The 17,910-nt window shown below is 49.1% G+C and overlaps 2 protein-coding genes across 4 annotated transcripts; both read right to left on the bottom strand.

The window, feature by feature from the left end:
• Positions 1-3,188: 3,188 nt before the first annotated feature.
• LOC134732133 (proline-rich protein 23D1-like) lies at positions 3,189-6,911 on the bottom strand. 2 transcript variants are annotated; one of them, XM_063614882.1, is made up of 3 exons: positions 6,642-6,911; positions 5,179-5,549; positions 3,189-4,940 (listed from the first exon to the last, which is right to left on the bottom strand). In XM_063614882.1, the coding sequence occupies exon 3, from the start codon at positions 4,887-4,889 to the stop codon at positions 4,308-4,310; it is 582 nt and encodes a 193-aa protein (XP_063470952.1). In that variant the 5' UTR covers positions 4,890-4,940; positions 5,179-5,549; positions 6,642-6,911; the 3' UTR covers positions 3,189-4,307. The 2 variants fall into 2 exon arrangements, with proteins under 2 accessions (XP_063470952.1, XP_063470951.1); XM_063614881.1 differs by having other exon boundaries at positions 3,189-5,549.
• A 4,103-nt stretch (positions 6,912-11,014) lies between these two features.
• On the bottom strand, positions 11,015-14,737 carry LOC134732132 (proline-rich protein 23D1-like). 2 transcript variants are annotated; one of them, XM_063614880.1, is made up of 3 exons: positions 14,468-14,737; positions 13,005-13,375; positions 11,015-12,766 (listed from the first exon to the last, which is right to left on the bottom strand). In XM_063614880.1, the coding sequence occupies exon 3, from the start codon at positions 12,713-12,715 to the stop codon at positions 12,134-12,136; it is 582 nt and encodes a 193-aa protein (XP_063470950.1). In that variant the 5' UTR covers positions 12,716-12,766; positions 13,005-13,375; positions 14,468-14,737; the 3' UTR covers positions 11,015-12,133. The 2 variants fall into 2 exon arrangements, with proteins under 2 accessions (XP_063470950.1, XP_063470949.1); XM_063614879.1 differs by having other exon boundaries at positions 11,015-13,375.
• Between the last annotated feature and the right edge of the window lie 3,173 nt (positions 14,738-17,910).

Here is a 17,910-nt window from a genome sequence, read left to right as displayed (position 1 = left end):
CCCTCCCTCCCTCCCTCTGTCCCTCCCTCCCTCCCTCCTTCCGCACTTCCTTTCTTCCTCCCTTCCCCTTCCCTGCTTCCTTACTTCCTTCCTTCCCTCCTCCCTCCCTTCCTTCCTTCCTTCCTTCCTTCCTTCCATCTGGGGTGTAAAAACAATTGGTGAATAGGAGAATTATGGAATAACTGCCTCAGACATTTATGCAGTTCTCATCTCATTCTGCACACACAGAAGACCGTCTTGGCCTCATCTCCTTGATTTTCAAAATGGACATTCTAAAATCCAGGAGACTGGATGTATCATTTCTAGGCCAAATCGTGAAAGAAAACGTGCAAGAGTTTCATGTGGTCTTCATCTCTGTGATCAGAATTGAGGAAGGCAGGAGTTTTAGATGGTGCATCACCAAGATCGTGGTGATTCCATTATCACTACCCTTGTAACCTGTGACCACCTGTAATCGTTATGAGATATCCAATCCGAGATAGGTGTTAATATTTACTGTATTAATATCTTGGGCTAGGAGTGATGGCTAATGCCTGTGATCCCAGTACTTTGGGAGGCAAAGGCAGGAGGCTGGCTTGAGCCCAAGGGCCCAGGAGGTAGAGACCAGCCAGGACAACGTAGCGAGTCCCCACCTCTACAAAAAATTTAAAAATCAGCCAAGTGTGGTGGTAAGTGCCTGTAGTCGCAGGTATTTCAGAAGGTGAAGTGGGAGGATCGCTTGAGCCTGGGATGTCAAGGCTGCAGAGAGCCGAGATCGTGCCACTCAACTTCAGCCTGGGCAACAGAGCAAGCCTGTGTCTCAAAAAGAAAAGGTTTTTTCCTTTAGGCTTAAATTTTAACCCTCAAACCTCCAATGTGAAGGTATTAGCAGGTGGGGCCATTGGGAGATGATGAGATTATGAAGGTGGAGCCCTCGTAGATGGGATTAGTGCCCTTCTGAAAGTGACAGAAGAGAGCTCGCCAGCACCTTCCATGAGAGGAGACAGGGAGGATATGACAGTCTCCAACCTGGAAGAGGGTCCTCACCAGACCCAGATAATGCTGGCACCCTCATCTTGGACTTCCAGCCTCCAGAACTGTGATAAACACATGTCCGTTCTTAAAAAGAAAATGTGTGGAAAGCAATGTTAATGTTCCCAATCGCTTTTAGTACATTCTTTCCTTAACTATATCTTAATACATAGTTGTGTTGAATGGCCTAGTTTGTAATGTTAGAATATTCATGTTAGTGAATTAATAAATACATCAGTAAAGAATACTGTCCAGGGTGGAATGGTCGTTCACCCCTGTAATCCCAGCACATTGGGAGGCCAAGGGGGCCAGTCATCTGAAGTCGGGAGTTCAAGATCAGCCTGACCAACATGGAGAAACCCTGACTCTACTAAAAATACAAATCAGCCTGTCATAGTGGCACGTGCCTTTAATCCCAGCTACTCGGGAGGCTGAGGCAGGAGAATCACTTGAACCTGGGAGGCAGAGGTTGTGGTGAGCTGAGATCGCGCCATTGCACTCCAGCCTGGGCAACAAAAGCTAAACTCTATCTCAAAAAATTAAAGAAAAAAAAAAAAGAATGCTGTTTGTTGACCATTTGATCGGCTAGTGTTGGTGCTTCCTGGTGGGCCAGGAGAGCCCTGCCCCACCCCCCACCCATTCCAGTAGACATGGCATAAGAGTGATTCTCACTTTTTCTCTAGCCTCTTTATTTATTGGCTGAAATGATTTTTTTTTATGTGTCTTACTAATGTTTCCATAGTACAAAATGAATTGACTTTTACAGTGACTCTTTTGGGGATTGTTACCCAGAATTTGTTTGAACTCCTAAAAAATGGAAGTATGCCGAGCACAATGGCACATGCCTGTAATCCCAGCACTCTGGGAGGTCGAGGCGGGCGGATCACCAGATGTCAGGAGTTGAAGAGCAGCTTGACCAATGTGGTGAAACCCCAACTCTACTGAAAATATAAAAATTAGCCAAGTATGGTGGGGTGCACCTGTAGACCCAGCTACTTGGGAGGCTGAGACACGAGAATTGCTTGAACCTGGGAGGCGGAAGTTGTAGTGAGATGAGCTGAGATGGTCCCATTGCACTCCAGCCTGGATGACAGAGGGAGATTGTGTCTCAAAAAAAAAAAGGGGGCAGCATATGAGATGTTGTGAGAGAGTTTCTATTTGTGACTCCCCTATAATAGTCCAAAGAGACCACCTCTGGGGATCTATTCACAAAAGACTCCTTAGAAGTGCAAACTCATGCATTTGAGAAACGCTGGGGGAAATCTGAAGATGACCTGTGGTGGGGGTATAAATGGACTCGTAGATGTCTTTTGTGATTGTTTGAGTGTGTGTGTGTGTGTGTGTGTGTGTGTGTGTGTGTGTGTGTGTGCTGTTATCTGTGGAGTGGCGGATGCTCTTTTGCCTGGAGAAAGCTCCTCTCAATCCACTTACTGTGGGCTCTACCATCTGTGCCTTGTACCCAACAGAAATAAAACAATTTGCTGTAGAAATGGAGTTTTATTTCATTTTACTTTATTTATTATTATAATTATTTTTAGAGCGGGTCTCACTCTGTCACTCAGGATGGAGTGCAATGGCACGATCTCAGATCACTGCAACCTCTGCTTCCTGGACTGAAGGCATCCTCCCTCCTCAGCCTCTGGAGTGGGGAGATCCCACACCTGCCTAGTTTTTGCATTGTGTCTAGATATGGGGTTTCCTCATGTTGCCCAGGCTGGTTTCCATCTCCTGGGCTCTAGTGATCAGCGCCCCTCAGCCTCCCGATGTGCTGGGTTTACAAGTGGGAAGTACTGGGCGTGGGCAGAAATGGAGATTTAGTTTTCTTTTTTTTTGAGACAGGGTCTTTCACTCTCGTCCAGGCTGGAGTGCAGTGGAGTGACCTCGGCTCACTGCAGGCTCTGCCTCCTGTCTTCACGCCATTCTCCTGCCTCGGCCTCCCGAGTAGCTGGGACTACGCGCGCCCGCCGCCACACCCAGCTGATTTTTTTGTATTTGTTTTTTCGTAGAGATGGGGTTTCGCTGTGTTAGCTAGGAAGGTCTCGATCTCCTGACCTCGTGATCCACCCGCCTCGGTCTCCGGAAGTGCTGGGATGACAGGCATCAGCCACCTCGCCCGGCCCAGAAATGGAGATTTTTGGGCAAACACATTAAAGCAAATAAACGCAAATAGACGAAAATCATTTTAACATTTTTATTTAACCCAAGAAATACAGATAGAATCAACAGCAATAGAATTTACATTGCAGTGATGAATAAGATACATGCTACAAGGCTTCATTATCTGATGCAAAATCTAGTATGTGTTTTACAGCAAACCTCAATTGGAAACTGAATGTCGATCACACAGGCTTGATGTGCGTGTCAATTTCATGAGAGTTACAATCTCGGGATAAGTCTCACATAGCCTAAGAGTCCAAACATACCTTCAAGTGTTCCAACAACTTATTCACTACTCATTCTTAGAACTGAATTTACAAACAAAAATCCCAGCCCATTCATTGCTGAATTGCATCCCATTGAAAGAATGGGTCACAGTTCCTGTTTCTAGTCACTGCTGAGTGACATTAAAGTGCCTTCCATGTTTTGGCGATGGTGAGGACAGGTGCTAGAAGCCTCTGCCCTCAACCTTGTCCACATGAGTTCTAATTTCTTTAGAACAACTATCTCAGGGTGGGAAAGATGGTTCCAAGAAGTGCCTATTGCATTGATTAGGAATCAATGAAACTCTTTCTCCCTGCGGGTTGTCCCATTTGGATTTCAACCGGCACTGTCAGAGCGTTCCACTTTCTCCACATGCTCTGCAGCGCTTGGGACGGTCAGGCATTGTCATGGTGGCTTCTCTAAGAGCTTCTCGGTTGTATTTCAAGGTGTATTTGACATACATTTCCCCGGGGAGGGATACTGAACACTTTCTGAAGTGTTTGTTTGCATCCTCTTTGAGGAAATGTCTGCTCAAGTCTCTTGCTGGGTTTTGAACAGAATCGTTTGTTTGTTCCATTGGAGTATTGACAAGTCTCCGTGTATTCTGGGTATGAGCAGTCCTTGCGTGTATAGATTTGCAAATATTTTGTGCCCCAATCTCAAGGTTGCTCTTTTATACAAATCAAGAGCATCTGAGGCAGAGCAAAGGTTCAGGTGAGAGGACGGAGCATTTCTCCACCTCTCCAGCTCGCGCAGCATCTCTCCTCCGAGGAGCAGAGACACCTGTGCAGGCAGACACCATGAAAACGCAGGCGTGCTTCATTCTGAACAGAGCATCTCTGATTGCCATCTGGTGCCTGAGGGTTCACGGCCCATCAGCCTGAGAAGAGACGTCTTCGGGCCTTGCACATTGGCCTCCATAGAACCTCGTGGCAGATTGTGGGCTCCGGACTGGGTGAGGGAGGTAGAGGTCTGAGGGCAGAGTTGGGCAGGGGCTCCAGGCCATGGAGATCCAAGTTGAATTCTTCAGGCAGAGCCTGTCTCCAGGGCCTAGGCTTGGGCATTTGGGACGAGCCCTGGGGCACAGCGGCTCTGTAGCAAGGTTTGAGGTAGAGGACACGCCGGGAAGAAGGGCCGATTCCATGCACAAGGTTTGACGGGGGTCCCATCACGGGCAGGAAGCCTTGGGGAGCCTCACTCTCTTTTACTGAAGGCGCCACGCACACATTCTCTGCTCTCTGGGCTCTCACAGATCCATTTTCAATGTCAATCTCCCAGACAGTCTCTGTGCTCGTGAACAGGAGCCAGCGGGCATGGGCAGGGTACAAGAGATCCTTCAAGGACATCAGGACTTGCTCAGGGACCACCAGGAGGAGCACACTGACGAGGCTGAGTCGCAGGGCTCCCTGTGGGTCCAGCAGCAAGACCTCCTCTCCCAGCCGCAGGTGCAGGAGCATTCCTGGTTCCAGGACCACGATGATCAGCTTCCTGTGGGGAAGCTGTGGGCCCTGGGGGAGAAAAGCCATGGGTCAGTCATTGTCCTCTGAGGGGGGGCTCAAACAGGGACAGACCAAGGCAGGAGAGCTGTCGGTAACTTCCCCAGGCATAAATTAAACCCTGCAGGGACACCCAGAATTTGCACTTTCATTGACGCCCCTTGGGAGGGTCATTTCCTGGAAGTCCCCTAGGGCCTGGAGCTCAGGCAGACCTGTCTCACCCGCGCCCACCTAGATGGAGCGACCTTACCTGGGGCAGCTCCAGGGGCTGCTGTGCAGGGTGGTGGGGACCTGGCTGTACTGGAGCTGGTTCTACACCTGTGGAGAGAGCAGAGTGTGCAGGTGAAAGCCCTTGTCATGCAGGATGCCCTTGAGGGTTAAAGGTGCCACCGTGAGAAAGACCAAATGCAGAAGAAGCCAGGTACAGGACACCCGCCCACGGAGCTGCAGGAGGAAGCTCCCGACACTCTGGACAGCACAGCTGCTCATCTCATGATGTGATGGGACACAGGCTTCCTAGCAGGAGACTCAGGATGAAAAAGAGAAGATGCCTCACCTGGCTGAGGACCCAGCTCCTCCACTTTCTGGCGTTTTGGGGCATTCGATTGCGTGCTGCTGGAGCTGTAGGACAGAGAGACACAGTCAGATTTCGGGCAGTTACCTGACGTCCAATTCCCCGAATCCCCACGAATTCACTCCACTTCCCTGCCTTTCATTCAAGGTCACGGACTCGTCATCCACTTCCTGTGAGACCTGCTCCCAATCTGTCCTAACTCCCAGCTGTTCTTGTTCTCACCCCATCTACCTGAGCTTCCCTGGGTGAAGAAAAGGCAGGGAAGGAGGGTCGGTGCCCGCAGGGAGCAGTTTACCCTTTCAGGAGCTCACGCAGGCGAGAGTTAGAAACCTCTCCTTGGGTGTGAGGACCTGGAGAAAGACGTTGAGATGCCGGAAATGTGGCACCTCTGTCTGTAGAGGTAACATAGGAACGGGGTCTTAGGATTCCAAGAAAAGCAAGAAGAGAGGAAGGAATTTGTCAGACATGATGGCACACGCCTATAATCCCAGCACTTTGGGAGGCCGAGGTAGGAGGATTGCTTGAGTCCAGGAGTTTGAGAGCAGCCTGGGCAACATGGTGAAACCTAGTCTCTACTAAAAATACAAAACATTAGTGGGGCACGGTGGTGCACGCCTGTGGTCTCACCTACTCAGGAGGCTCAGGCGGGAGGATGGCCTGAGACTCAGAGGTGGAGCCTGCAGTCAGCTAAAACCGCGCCACTGCACTCCAGTGTGGACCATCGGAGTGAGACGCTGTCTCAATAAAATAAATCAGTAAATAATACAAATATAAAAATTAAAAATTAAAAAAGGGGGAAACTGCTCTTTCTTTTTTTCCTCAGTAGATCATGAACTCCTGACATCAGGTCCTACAATCTCCCTTCTTGCAGACCACAGAGCCCATTCCCTGTGGAGCTGGTTGGGTGGATTGAAAGTGGGGCTGCCCTGAGATATGTGTGTGGTTGGGTTGTAGAAGCCTTCCCAGCACCTTGTGATGACTTAGGGGCAACTCACTTCCCTCTTGCCCCAAATTCAAAACACCCAATCTCATGGCAGGTTCATGCGTCTCCTTTCCCTTCCCCTCTCTCTCCAACACACACCCACACACCCCACAGGCAGGTCACCCTGCAGGTGTCCCCAGCACATAGCAAAGCTCACCCGCTCTCTCCCGCGTGTTCGCTCTTGGATTCCGTGCAGGAATCACTGGGGCTTCTTGGGCGCCGGGAACCTTTCATGGTGAAAACTTCCAGGGTTCTCCAAGTCAGCCAATGCCAGTGTTTGTCTGTGTCCTGCAAAGATTTCTTTTTGGTTTCTGGATCCTTTACTTAATTTGAGAGAGCGGTGTCAGCCCCAAAGCTGCTCCCGAAGACTTGCGCTGTGGAGCGACGGGGCCGTGGCCAGCCAGCGGCAGGTGCATCAGGCTCTGACAACTGAGCTCTTGGGGGAATCCTTTATACTGTCAACAGGGTGTGGAGCCAGGGGATTTGTCAGCAGGAACTGATGTGATTGGCTGTTCCCGGTATGACAATGGGAGGGGCCCTCAAGGAGGATTTAGCCATAGCTCAATCGATAGATGACCAATCAACAGAAGCTGCCTAATCCCATCAACAGGCGACCTGTTTCCTGCCCCCTCCCAACCTCTAGGTCTTGCCTAATAATGATAGACACTTGCTGTAATACCCAATTCATCTATCGCTCAAAGAGATTTTAATGTGTGCCTTTTATATTTTCATGCAATAAAAACATGTTAACTTTCACAGTGGCTGTCCTGGGGCATGTGATGTATATGAAATGAAGTGTCAAGGGAACAGAAGCGGAAGGAAATTCACAAGCATCTCCGAGCGACTCTCCTTGAATTCCTGCCATTTTTTCTAAATCAGCTGCCTTCTTTCTTCCTATCCAAGTAAGAAGGTGCTGTAGGAGTTCAATCTAAGAGCATTTGACAAATACTGCTGCGAATCTCACGATGACCCGAAGGAAACTTGGATTGGATTTCTGAATGTGCTAAGAAAGCGTGTGTGTGTGTGTGTGTGTGTGTGTGCGTTTAACCAGGATGAAGTGGCTGTTCCTGGGGTGCAGACCCTTCTTTGAATGGAGAAAGTCCATTGGTGTTAACTCATTGTGTTTTCGGTGGATATTTTCTCTTTCTATCTTTCCTTTTCTTCTTTCTTTCAGATATTTTCTCCTTCCTTCCTGCCTCCCACCCTCCCTCCATCACTTCCCTTCCTCCCTCCCTAAGTCCCTTCCCTCCCTGCCTCCCTCCGTCCCTCCCTCCGTCCCTCCGTCCCTTCCTGCCTCCCTCCCTCCATCCCTGCGTCTCTCCCTCGCTCCCTCCCTTTGTCCCTCCCTCCCTCCCTCCCTCTGTCCCTCCCTCCCTCCCTCCTTCCGCACTTCCTTTCTTCCTCCCTTCCCCTTCCCTGCTTCCTTACTTCCTTCCTTCCCTCCTCCCTCCCTTCCTTCCTTCCTTCCTTCCTTCCTTCCATCTGGGGTGTAAAAACAATTGGTGAATAGGAGAATTATGGAATAACTGCCTCAGACATTTATGCAGTTCTCATCTCATTCTGCACACACAGAAGACCGTCTTGGCCTCATCTCCTTGATTTTCAAAATGGACATTCTAAAATCCAGGAGACTGGATGTATCATTTCTAGGCCAAATCGTGAAAGAAAACGTGCAAGAGTTTCATGTGGTCTTCATCTCTGTGATCAGAATTGAGGAAGGCAGGAGTTTTAGATGGTGCATCACCAAGATCGTGGTGATTCCATTATCACTACCCTTGTAACCTGTGACCACCTGTAATCGTTATGAGATATCCAATCCGAGATAGGTGTTAATATTTACTGTATTAATATCTTGGGCTAGGAGTGATGGCTAATGCCTGTGATCCCAGTACTTTGGGAGGCAAAGGCAGGAGGCTGGCTTGAGCCCAAGGGCCCAGGAGGTAGAGACCAGCCAGGACAACGTAGCGAGTCCCCACCTCTACAAAAAATTTAAAAATCAGCCAAGTGTGGTGGTAAGTGCCTGTAGTCGCAGGTATTTCAGAAGGTGAAGTGGGAGGATCGCTTGAGCCTGGGATGTCAAGGCTGCAGAGAGCCGAGATCGTGCCACTCAACTTCAGCCTGGGCAACAGAGCAAGCCTGTGTCTCAAAAAGAAAAGGTTTTTTCCTTTAGGCTTAAATTTTAACCCTCAAACCTCCAATGTGAAGGTATTAGCAGGTGGGGCCATTGGGAGATGATGAGATTATGAAGGTGGAGCCCTCGTAGATGGGATTAGTGCCCTTCTGAAAGTGACAGAAGAGAGCTCGCCAGCACCTTCCATGAGAGGAGACAGGGAGGATATGACAGTCTCCAACCTGGAAGAGGGTCCTCACCAGACCCAGATAATGCTGGCACCCTCATCTTGGACTTCCAGCCTCCAGAACTGTGATAAACACATGTCCGTTCTTAAAAAGAAAATGTGTGGAAAGCAATGTTAATGTTCCCAATCGCTTTTACTACATTCTTTCCTTAACTATATCTTAATACATAGTTGTGTTGAATGGCCTAGTTTGTAATGTTAGAATATTCATGTTAGTGAATTAATAAATACATCAGTAAAGAATACTGTCCAGGGTGGAATGGTCGTTCACCCCTGTAATCCCAGCACATTGGGAGGCCAAGGGGGCCAGTCATCTGAAGTCGGGAGTTCAAGATCAGCCTGACCAACATGGAGAAACCCTGACTCTACTAAAAATACAAATCAGCCTGTCATAGTGGCACGTGCCTTTAATCCCAGCTACTCGGGAGGCTGAGGCAGGAGAATCACTTGAACCTGGGAGGCAGAGGTTGTGGTGAGCTGAGATCGCGCCATTGCACTCCAGCCTGGGCAACAAAAGCTAAACTCTATCTCAAAAAATTAAAGAAAAAAAAAAAAGAATGCTGTTTGTTGACCATTTGATCGGCTAGTGTTGGTGCTTCCTGGTGGGCCAGGAGAGCCCTGCCCCACCCCCCACCCATTCCAGTAGACATGGCATAAGAGTGATTCTCACTTTTTCTCTAGCCTCTTTATTTATTGGCTGAAATGATTTTTTTTTATGTGTCTTACTAATGTTTCCATAGTACAAAATGAATTGACTTTTACAGTGACTCTTTTGGGGATTGTTACCCAGAATTTGTTTGAACTCCTAAAAAATGGAAGTATGCCGAGCACAATGGCACATGCCTGTAATCCCAGCACTCTGGGAGGTCGAGGCGGGCGGATCACCAGATGTCAGGAGTTGAAGAGCAGCTTGACCAATGTGGTGAAACCCCAACTCTACTGAAAATATAAAAATTAGCCAAGTATGGTGGGGTGCACCTGTAGACCCAGCTACTTGGGAGGCTGAGACACGAGAATTGCTTGAACCTGGGAGGCGGAAGTTGTAGTGAGATGAGCTGAGATGGTCCCATTGCACTCCAGCCTGGATGACAGAGGGAGATTGTGTCTCAAAAAAAAAAAGGGGGCAGCATATGAGATGTTGTGAGAGAGTTTCTATTTGTGACTCCCCTATAATAGTCCAAAGAGACCACCTCTGGGGATCTATTCACAAAAGACTCCTTAGAAGTGCAAACTCATGCATTTGAGAAACGCTGGGGGAAATCTGAAGATGACCTGTGGTGGGGGTATAAATGGACTCGTAGATGTCTTTTGTGATTGTTTGAGTGTGTGTGTGTGTGTGTGTGTGTGTGTGTGTGTGTGTGTGTGCTGTTATCTGTGGAGTGGCGGATGCTCTTTTGCCTGGAGAAAGCTCCTCTCAATCCACTTACTGTGGGCTCTACCATCTGTGCCTTGTACCCAACAGAAATAAAACAATTTGCTGTAGAAATGGAGTTTTATTTCATTTTACTTTATTTATTATTATAATTATTTTTAGAGCGGGTCTCACTCTGTCACTCAGGATGGAGTGCAATGGCACGATCTCAGATCACTGCAACCTCTGCTTCCTGGACTGAAGGCATCCTCCCTCCTCAGCCTCTGGAGTGGGGAGATCCCACACCTGCCTAGTTTTTGCATTGTGTCTAGATATGGGGTTTCCTCATGTTGCCCAGGCTGGTTTCCATCTCCTGGGCTCTAGTGATCAGCGCCCCTCAGCCTCCCGATGTGCTGGGTTTACAAGTGGGAAGTACTGGGCGTGGGCAGAAATGGAGATTTAGTTTTCTTTTTTTTTGAGACAGGGTCTTTCACTCTCGTCCAGGCTGGAGTGCAGTGGAGTGACCTCGGCTCACTGCAGGCTCTGCCTCCTGTCTTCACGCCATTCTCCTGCCTCGGCCTCCCGAGTAGCTGGGACTACGCGCGCCCGCCGCCACACCCAGCTGATTTTTTTGTATTTGTTTTTTCGTAGAGATGGGGTTTCGCTGTGTTAGCTAGGAAGGTCTCGATCTCCTGACCTCGTGATCCACCCGCCTCGGTCTCCGGAAGTGCTGGGATGACAGGCATCAGCCACCTCGCCCGGCCCAGAAATGGAGATTTTTGGGCAAACACATTAAAGCAAATAAACGCAAATAGACGAAAATCATTTTAACATTTTTATTTAACCCAAGAAATACAGATAGAATCAACAGCAATAGAATTTACATTGCAGTGATGAATAAGATACATGCTACAAGGCTTCATTATCTGATGCAAAATCTAGTATGTGTTTTACAGCAAACCTCAATTGGAAACTGAATGTCGATCACACAGGCTTGATGTGCGTGTCAATTTCATGAGAGTTACAATCTCGGGATAAGTCTCACATAGCCTAAGAGTCCAAACATACCTTCAAGTGTTCCAACAACTTATTCACTACTCATTCTTAGAACTGAATTTACAAACAAAAATCCCAGCCCATTCATTGCTGAATTGCATCCCATTGAAAGAATGGGTCACAGTTCCTGTTTCTAGTCACTGCTGAGTGACATTAAAGTGCCTTCCATGTTTTGGCGATGGTGAGGACAGGTGCTAGAAGCCTCTGCCCTCAACCTTGTCCACATGAGTTCTAATTTCTTTAGAACAACTATCTCAGGGTGGGAAAGATGGTTCCAAGAAGTGCCTATTGCATTGATTAGGAATCAATGAAACTCTTTCTCCCTGCGGGTTGTCCCATTTGGATTTCAACCGGCACTGTCAGAGCGTTCCACTTTCTCCACATGCTCTGCAGCGCTTGGGACGGTCAGGCATTGTCATGGTGGCTTCTCTAAGAGCTTCTCGGTTGTATTTCAAGGTGTATTTGACATACATTTCCCCGGGGAGGGATACTGAACACTTTCTGAAGTGTTTGTTTGCATCCTCTTTGAGGAAATGTCTGCTCAAGTCTCTTGCTGGGTTTTGAACAGAATCGTTTGTTTGTTCCATTGGAGTATTGACAAGTCTCCGTGTATTCTGGGTATGAGCAGTCCTTGCGTGTATAGATTTGCAAATATTTTGTGCCCCAATCTCAAGGTTGCTCTTTTATACAAATCAAGAGCATCTGAGGCAGAGCAAAGGTTCAGGTGAGAGGACGGAGCATTTCTCCACCTCTCCAGCTCGCGCAGCATCTCTCCTCCGAGGAGCAGAGACACCTGTGCAGGCAGACACCATGAAAACGCAGGCGTGCTTCATTCTGAACAGAGCATCTCTGATTGCCATCTGGTGCCTGAGGGTTCACGGCCCATCAGCCTGAGAAGAGACGTCTTCGGGCCTTGCACATTGGCCTCCATAGAACCTCGTGGCAGATTGTGGGCTCCGGACTGGGTGAGGGAGGTAGAGGTCTGAGGGCAGAGTTGGGCAGGGGCTCCAGGCCATGGAGATCCAAGTTGAATTCTTCAGGCAGAGCCTGTCTCCAGGGCCTAGGCTTGGGCATTTGGGACGAGCCCTGGGGCACAGCGGCTCTGTAGCAAGGTTTGAGGTAGAGGACACGCCGGGAAGAAGGGCCGATTCCATGCACAAGGTTTGACGGGGGTCCCATCACGGGCAGGAAGCCTTGGGGAGCCTCACTCTCTTTTACTGAAGGCGCCACGCACACATTCTCTGCTCTCTGGGCTCTCACAGATCCATTTTCAATGTCAATCTCCCAGACAGTCTCTGTGCTCGTGAACAGGAGCCAGCGGGCATGGGCAGGGTACAAGAGATCCTTCAAGGACATCAGGACTTGCTCAGGGACCACCAGGAGGAGCACACTGACGAGGCTGAGTCGCAGGGCTCCCTGTGGGTCCAGCAGCAAGACCTCCTCTCCCAGCCGCAGGTGCAGGAGCATTCCTGGTTCCAGGACCACGATGATCAGCTTCCTGTGGGGAAGCTGTGGGCCCTGGGGGAGAAAAGCCATGGGTCAGTCATTGTCCTCTGAGGGGGGGCTCAAACAGGGACAGACCAAGGCAGGAGAGCTGTCGGTAACTTCCCCAGGCATAAATTAAACCCTGCAGGGACACCCAGAATTTGCACTTTCATTGACGCCCCTTGGGAGGGTCATTTCCTGGAAGTCCCCTAGGGCCTGGAGCTCAGGCAGACCTGTCTCACCCGCGCCCACCTAGATGGAGCGACCTTACCTGGGGCAGCTCCAGGGGCTGCTGTGCAGGGTGGTGGGGACCTGGCTGTACTGGAGCTGGTTCTACACCTGTGGAGAGAGCAGAGTGTGCAGGTGAAAGCCCTTGTCATGCAGGATGCCCTTGAGGGTTAAAGGTGCCACCGTGAGAAAGACCAAATGCAGAAGAAGCCAGGTACAGGACACCCGCCCACGGAGCTGCAGGAGGAAGCTCCCGACACTCTGGACAGCACAGCTGCTCATCTCATGATGTGATGGGACACAGGCTTCCTAGCAGGAGACTCAGGATGAAAAAGAGAAGATGCCTCACCTGGCTGAGGACCCAGCTCCTCCACTTTCTGGCGTTTTGGGGCATTCGATTGCGTGCTGCTGGAGCTGTAGGACAGAGAGACACAGTCAGATTTCGGGCAGTTACCTGACGTCCAATTCCCCGAATCCCCACGAATTCACTCCACTTCCCTGCCTTTCATTCAAGGTCACGGACTCGTCATCCACTTCCTGTGAGACCTGCTCCCAATCTGTCCTAACTCCCAGCTGTTCTTGTTCTCACCCCATCTACCTGAGCTTCCCTGGGTGAAGAAAAGGCAGGGAAGGAGGGTCGGTGCCCGCAGGGAGCAGTTTACCCTTTCAGGAGCTCACGCAGGCGAGAGTTAGAAACCTCTCCTTGGGTGTGAGGACCTGGAGAAAGACGTTGAGATGCCGGAAATGTGGCACCTCTGTCTGTAGAGGTAACATAGGAACGGGGTCTTAGGATTCCAAGAAAAGCAAGAAGAGAGGAAGGAATTTGTCAGACATGATGGCACACGCCTATAATCCCAGCACTTTGGGAGGCCGAGGTAGGAGGATTGCTTGAGTCCAGGAGTTTGAGAGCAGCCTGGGCAACATGGTGAAACCTAGTCTCTACTAAAAATACAAAACATTAGTGGGGCACGGTGGTGCACGCCTGTGGTCTCACCTACTCAGGAGGCTCAGGCGGGAGGATGGCCTGAGACTCAGAGGTGGAGCCTGCAGTCAGCTAAAACCGCGCCACTGCACTCCAGTGTGGACCATCGGAGTGAGACGCTGTCTCAATAAAATAAATCAGTAAATAATACAAATATAAAAATTAAAAATTAAAAAAGGGGGAAACTGCTCTTTCTTTTTTTCCTCAGTAGATCATGAACTCCTGACATCAGGTCCTACAATCTCCCTTCTTGCAGACCACAGAGCCCATTCCCTGTGGAGCTGGTTGGGTGGATTGAAAGTGGGGCTGCCCTGAGATATGTGTGTGGTTGGGTTGTAGAAGCCTTCCCAGCACCTTGTGATGACTTAGGGGCAACTCACTTCCCTCTTGCCCCAAATTCAAAACACCCAATCTCATGGCAGGTTCATGCGTCTCCTTTCCCTTCCCCTCTCTCTCCAACACACACCCACACACCCCACAGGCAGGTCACCCTGCAGGTGTCCCCAGCACATAGCAAAGCTCACCCGCTCTCTCCCGCGTGTTCGCTCTTGGATTCCGTGCAGGAATCACTGGGGCTTCTTGGGCGCCGGGAACCTTTCATGGTGAAAACTTCCAGGGTTCTCCAAGTCAGCCAATGCCAGTGTTTGTCTGTGTCCTGCAAAGATTTCTTTTTGGTTTCTGGATCCTTTACTTAATTTGAGAGAGCGGTGTCAGCCCCAAAGCTGCTCCCGAAGACTTGCGCTGTGGAGCGACGGGGCCGTGGCCAGCCAGCGGCAGGTGCATCAGGCTCTGACAACTGAGCTCTTGGGGGAATCCTTTATACTGTCAACAGGGTGTGGAGCCAGGGGATTTGTCAGCAGGAACTGATGTGATTGGCTGTTCCCGGTATGACAATGGGAGGGGCCCTCAAGGAGGATTTAGCCATAGCTCAATCGATAGATGACCAATCAACAGAAGCTGCCTAATCCCATCAACAGGCGACCTGTTTCCTGCCCCCTCCCAACCTCTAGGTCTTGCCTAATAATGATAGACACTTGCTGTAATACCCAATTCATCTATCGCTCAAAGAGATTTTAATGTGTGCCTTTTATATTTTCATGCAATAAAAACATGTTAACTTTCACAGTGGCTGTCCTGGGGCATGTGATGTATATGAAATGAAGTGTCAAGGGAACAGAAGCGGAAGGAAATTCACAAGCATCTCCGAGCGACTCTCCTTGAATTCCTGCCATTTTTTCTAAATCAGCTGCCTTCTTTCTTCCTATCCAAGTAAGAAGGTGCTGTAGGAGTTCAATCTAAGAGCATTTGACAAATACTGCTGCGAATCTCACGATGACCCGAAGGAAACTTGGATTGGATTTCTGAATGTGCTAAGAAAGCGTGTGTGTGTGTGTGTGTGTGTGTGTGCGTTTAACCAGGATGAAGTGGCTGTTCCTGGGGTGCAGACCCTTCTTTGAATGGAGAAAGTCCATTGGTGTTAACTCATTGTGTTTTCGGTGGATATTTTCTCTTTCTATCTTTCCTTTTCTTCTTTCTTTCAGATATTTTCTCCTTCCTTCCTGCCTCCCACCCTCCCTCCATCACTTCCCTTCCTCCCTCCCTAAGTCCCTTCCCTCCCTGCCTCCCTCCGTCCCTCCCTCCGTCCCTCCGTCCCTTCCTGCCTCCCTCCCTCCATCCCTGCGTCTCTCCCTCGCTCCCTCCCTTTGTCCCTCCCTCCCTCCGTCCCTCTGTCCCTCCCTCCCTCCCTCCTTCCGCACTTCCTTTCTTCCTCCCTTCCCCTTCCCTGCTTCCTTACTTCCTTCCTTCCCTCCTCCCTCCCTTCCTTCCTTCCTTCCTTCCTTCCATCTGGGGTGTAAAAACAATTGGTGAATAGGAGAATTATGGAATAACTGCCTCAGACATTTATGCAGTTCTCATCTCATTCTGCACACACAGAAGACCGTCTTGGCCTCATCTCCTTGATTTTCAAAATGGACATTCTAAAATCCAGGAGACTGGATGTATCATTTCTAGGCCAAATCGTGAAAGAAAACGTGCAAGAGTTTCATGTGGTCTTCATCTCTGTGATCAGAATTGAGGAAGGCAGGAGTTTTAGATGGTGCATCACCAAGATCGTGGTGATTCCATTATCACTACCCTTGTAACCTGTGACCACCTGTAATCGTTATGAGATATCCAATCCGAGATAGGTGTTAATATTTACTGTATTAATATCTTGGGCTAGGAGTGATGGCTAATGCCTGTGATCCCAGTACTTTGGGAGGCAAAGGCAGGAGGCTGGCTTGAGCCCAAGGGCCCAGGAGGTAGAGACCAGCCAGGACAACGTAGCGAGTCCCCACCTCTACAAAAAATTTAAAAATCAGCCAAGTGTGGTGGTAAGTGCCTGTAGTCGCAGGTATTTCAGAAGGTGAAGTGGGAGGATCGCTTGAGCCTGGGATGTCAAGGCTGCAGAGAGCCGAGATCGTGCCACTCAACTTCAGCCTGGGCAACAGAGCAAGCCTGTGTCTCAAAAAGAAAAGGTTTTTTCCTTTAGGCTTAAATTTTAACCCTCAAACCTCCAATGTGAAGGTATTAGCAGGTGGGGCCATTGGGAGATGATGAGATTATGAAGGTGGAGCCCTCGTAGATGGGATTAGTGCCCTTCTGAAAGTGACAGAAGAGAGCTCGCCAGCACCTTCCATGAGAGGAGACAGGGAGGATATGACAGTCTCCAACCTGGAAGAGGGTCCTCACCAGACCCAGATAATGCTGGCACCCTCATCTTGGACTTCCAGCCTCCAGAACTGTGATAAACACATGTCCGTTCTTAAAAAGAAAATGTGTGGAAAGCAATGTTAATGTTCCCAATCGCTTTTAGTACATTCTTTCCTTAACTATATCTTAATACATAGTTGTGTTGAATGGCCTAGTTTGTAATGTTAGAATATTCATGTTAGTGAATTAATAAATACATCAGTAAAGAATACTGTCCAGGGTGGAATGGTCGTTCACCCCTGTAATCCCAGCACATTGGGAGGCCAAGGGGGCCAGTCATCTGAAGTCGGGAGTTCAAGATCAGCCTGACCAACGTGGAGAAACCCTGACTCTACTAAAAATACAAATCAGCCTGTCATAGTGGCACGTGCCTTTAATCCCAGCTACTCGGGAGGCTGAGGCAGGAGAATCACTTGAACCTGGGAGGCAGAGGTTGTGGTGAGCTGAGATCGCGCCATTGCACTCCAGCCTGGGCAACAAAAGCTAAACTCTATCTCAAAAAATTAAAGAAAAAAAAAAAAGAATGCTGTTTGTTGACCATTTGATCGGCTAGTGTTGGTGCTTCCTGGTGGGCCAGGAGAGCCCTGCCCCACCCCCCACCCATTCCAGTAGACATGGCATAAGAGTGATTCTCACTTTTTCTCTAGCCTCTTTATTTATTGGCTGAAATGATTTTTTTTTATGTGTCTTACTAATGTTTCCATAGTACAAAATGAATTGACTTTTACAGTGACTCTTTTGGGGATTGTTACCCAGAATTTGTTTGAACTCCTAAAAAATGGAAGTATGCCGAGCACAATGGCACATGCCTGTAATCCCAGCACTCTGGGAGGTCGAGGCGGGCGGATCACCAGATGTCAGGAGTTGAAGAGCAGCTTGACCAATGTGGTGAAACCCCAACTCTACTGAAAATATAAAAATTAGCCAAGTATGGTGGGGTGCACCTGTAGACCCAGCTACTTGGGAGGCTGAGACACGAGAATTGCTTGAACCTGGGAGGCGGAAGTTGTAGTGAGATGAGCTGAGATGGTCCCATTGCACTCCAGCCTGGATGACAGAGGGAGATTGTGTCTCAAAAAAAAAAAGGGGGCAGCATATGAGATGTTGTGAGAGAGTTTCTATTTGTGACTCCCCTATAATAGTCCAAAGAGACCACCTCTGGGGATCTATTCACAAAAGACTCCTTAGAAGTGCAAACTCATGCATTTGAGAA

The sequence above is a fragment of the Symphalangus syndactylus genome, chromosome 13, assembly GCF_028878055.3.
Source record: "Symphalangus syndactylus isolate Jambi chromosome 13, NHGRI_mSymSyn1-v2.1_pri, whole genome shotgun sequence".
Taxonomy (NCBI): Eukaryota; Metazoa; Chordata; class Mammalia; order Primates; family Hylobatidae; genus Symphalangus; species Symphalangus syndactylus.
Note: the sequence above shows the minus strand (reverse complement) of the source record. Positions and strands in the feature narration are given on the sequence as shown.

Excerpts from the sequence above, each read along its gene's own strand:
- LOC134732133 (XM_063614881.1), bottom strand. The coding sequence starts at position 4,958 with ATGGCTTTTCTCCCCCAGGGCCCACAGCTTCCCCACAGGAAGCTGATC.
- LOC134732132 (XM_063614879.1), bottom strand. The coding sequence starts at position 12,784 with ATGGCTTTTCTCCCCCAGGGCCCACAGCTTCCCCACAGGAAGCTGATC.